The following is a 2647-nucleotide window of genomic DNA, read 5'->3' on the forward strand; positions in this document are numbered from 1 at the left end:
AATATCGACTTTATTCATGAGCAAATATCACATGTCCGTAACGTTTTCTAAATGATTCAGTCTAACACTGCTGTTGGAAAAAAAACAACAGAAATGCTGTTAAAAATGGTCTATTGGCCCTGTATGGATCTCACAACTCATTAATCCTAAAATTGTTTCAAATCAATGCTTATTTTTCACCACTTGTTCATTATAATTCTATGTTTGTACTAGTCAGACAAGACTAGCAAACGGAATTTTGAAAACTGTCTTAAATTGTAGTCGAATGAAATGTGTTCATTCAAAATTTTCTCATGTCACTTGAAATGTTAAGTATTGAATTTGATACAACCAATATTCCATCTAATAACTCATTTATTTCGATGAACTGAAAACATTACCTTAGACGTTATTCGCTATTGGTTGGTTGTTCATTGTTTCACTTGACTTCATGTCGATTTTCTCAAAGAGCGGAGCGTTTTTCCCAGCGCTGCATGTCATCATTTCTTTGACAGCTGCTCTAAATTCAGGAAAGCGAGCTGCATAAATAATTGGATTGGCGCAAGAGTTGAGAAAGCCAAGGAACACCAGTACCTTCTGCAGAGAACTGTGGTTGAAGGAGGCAGGAACCCAGCCCAGGTTAAAACCGAGATAGGCGATCTGATTAGGACTCCAACATATGATGTAGATGGCGATCACTATAAACATCATTTTAATGACGCGTTCTCTCGCCACAATATGGAACGAAGGAGTCCCGCCAGCCTTCCCCCCAGTGCGTGAAACGTGGCTGAAGAGGGAGGCTTGCTTACTTAGCTCACGAGCGATGAGTATTTGGGTGATGACCATGGTCAAGCAAGGAATGACCATCCTGAGAGAAAACCAGTAGTAGGCGATAATGACCTGGCCTGTTGGATAATGATAGTCCAGTTGACATGTGTGAGTTTCGTCATCTACAGTTTTCACAATAAATCCAAAAAGTACAGAGATAACAGACATAACCCAAACAAGTATGATAAACATTGAGACACGTCGTCGGTTAAAGTTCCGATTGAAATACAGTGGAAAAACGACGGCTATGTAACGCTCCACAGAAATGGACATTAATAGATAAGTCGACGCAGTTATTGAACTCCAAAGAAGGATTGCAGTAGAAACTACCCGGCAATAAAGCTCTCCAAGAAATGATGTTGGGACTGATGATGCAACTGGTACTGGGATAATAAGAATTGAGGTGATAAAATCTGCGCCAGCGAGACCGCCAATTAAAGTGTCTGTCGAACGGCTCTTAGCTCGTCTTTTGAATAGGACGGCCATCACAAGAAAGTTGCCTACAATTCCTGCAATAGCAAATATAAGTTGGATGCATTGACTTAAAGTCCAAGCTATGGGGATCCATACCCAAGAGACTTTAGCTCCATCAGATGTATTAGTACTTTCGATGCTGTTTTCACTGGATGTTGATACATCAAATGAAATCGATGATTGATCTATCGATACCGTCTTGGACGACCATTTTGAGCTGGTTTCATGAAGTAGACTGCTTGTCATTGGTTCGAATCCACCCTCGTTTAGCAAGCTTGCATAGTCCGCCGTCGTCTGCGGATAGTCGCTCCTTTTTGGCGCCATTGTACCTGACGTGACGAGGATCAGTTGTGCTGCAAAAAGCATCGCATATGATGCCATGGCAGCAAACCTGATTGATATCATGGTTGCTGAATCTTTCGTCGCACTGAGATTTGATCTGTGGAAGGAGGACAAGGAGGGAATCTTAATATCATCTTCAATATTATTGATACCTCATGAAGGTTAAGCAAGGTTTACAATGTATTTCGTTGTTTTGTCAGGCGCCTGCCGCTTTTTCATGTGTTTCCGAGGTTATACAATATGCACGTGTGTATGATGAAGGATGTGTTCTACAGTGGAATCAAAGTTGAAAGTGCCAAACCGTAAAGACAATGAAAGACAATATCTTTCTACGGATGGTGTTAACCCTTCCCCAACCGAAACAGCAGAAGAAGAAAAAAAAGACACTTTTCATGTCACAGCAACGAATAAAAACAGCAAAAAGAGCAAGAAGATTTTGAATCAAAGTAGTAATGCATTGGTCAATTGGCATAGTCAAAGAAAATTTTGAGGAAGCCTAAAGAGAGTATTTATCAATGCAGTCTCGGTATCAAGAAAATCAGGCATATCTCTTTGGATTTCCAGACTGCGATATTACCTACTGACCTATACAAGAAACTTGATTTATGTTGCTTACTTCCCTCACATGTACAATTTCATTTATTTAACCTGACATATTTACCATGTTTTCTTATTACGCCCCTGTCAGACAAACTTGGTAATTCGCCTTCAGAAAGTAGAGCATTTGATTTCATTTATGGAAAGTTTCTTTTTGGACAAATTCACGATTATGCATTCAATTTCCAAATTGAAGCATGCAATTTCAGGTTTTTCAATTTTACTAGAATTCGTTGGTAGATCCATTCATGGCACTGGATTATTATTCGCAATCAGATTTAAATCTTGAGAAAATGAAGTTGATAGACTTGAATACTGGTTCTATTTAGCAAGTGTTTAGTTATATTTTAGATAAGTTATTAGGCCTTAAGCTGTTAAAACTATTTTCTTACTGCGTTTTGTTTCGTGATTTGTTTTATCCCTCGAT

At 38.9% G+C, this 2647-nt stretch overlaps 1 protein-coding gene across 1 annotated transcript; it reads right to left on the reverse strand.

The window, feature by feature from the left end:
• Positions 1-381: 381 nt before the first annotated feature.
• LOC140236276 (QRFP-like peptide receptor) lies at positions 382-1605 on the reverse strand. The gene has a single exon (XM_072316233.1). It carries the CDS (start codon positions 1603-1605, stop codon positions 382-384), a length of 1224 nt encoding a protein of 407 aa, XP_072172334.1.
• Between the last annotated feature and the right edge of the window lie 1042 nt (positions 1606-2647).

Source organism: Diadema setosum, chromosome 12 (genome assembly GCF_964275005.1).
Source record: "Diadema setosum chromosome 12, eeDiaSeto1, whole genome shotgun sequence".
Lineage (NCBI taxonomy): Eukaryota > Metazoa > Echinodermata > Echinoidea > Diadematoida > Diadematidae > Diadema > Diadema setosum.

What these genes read in the sequence shown, in the direction of transcription:
- LOC140236276 (XM_072316233.1), bottom strand. Translation starts at nt 1,605, where the DNA reads ATGGCGCCAAAAAGGAGCGACTATCCGCAGACGACGGCGGACTATGCA.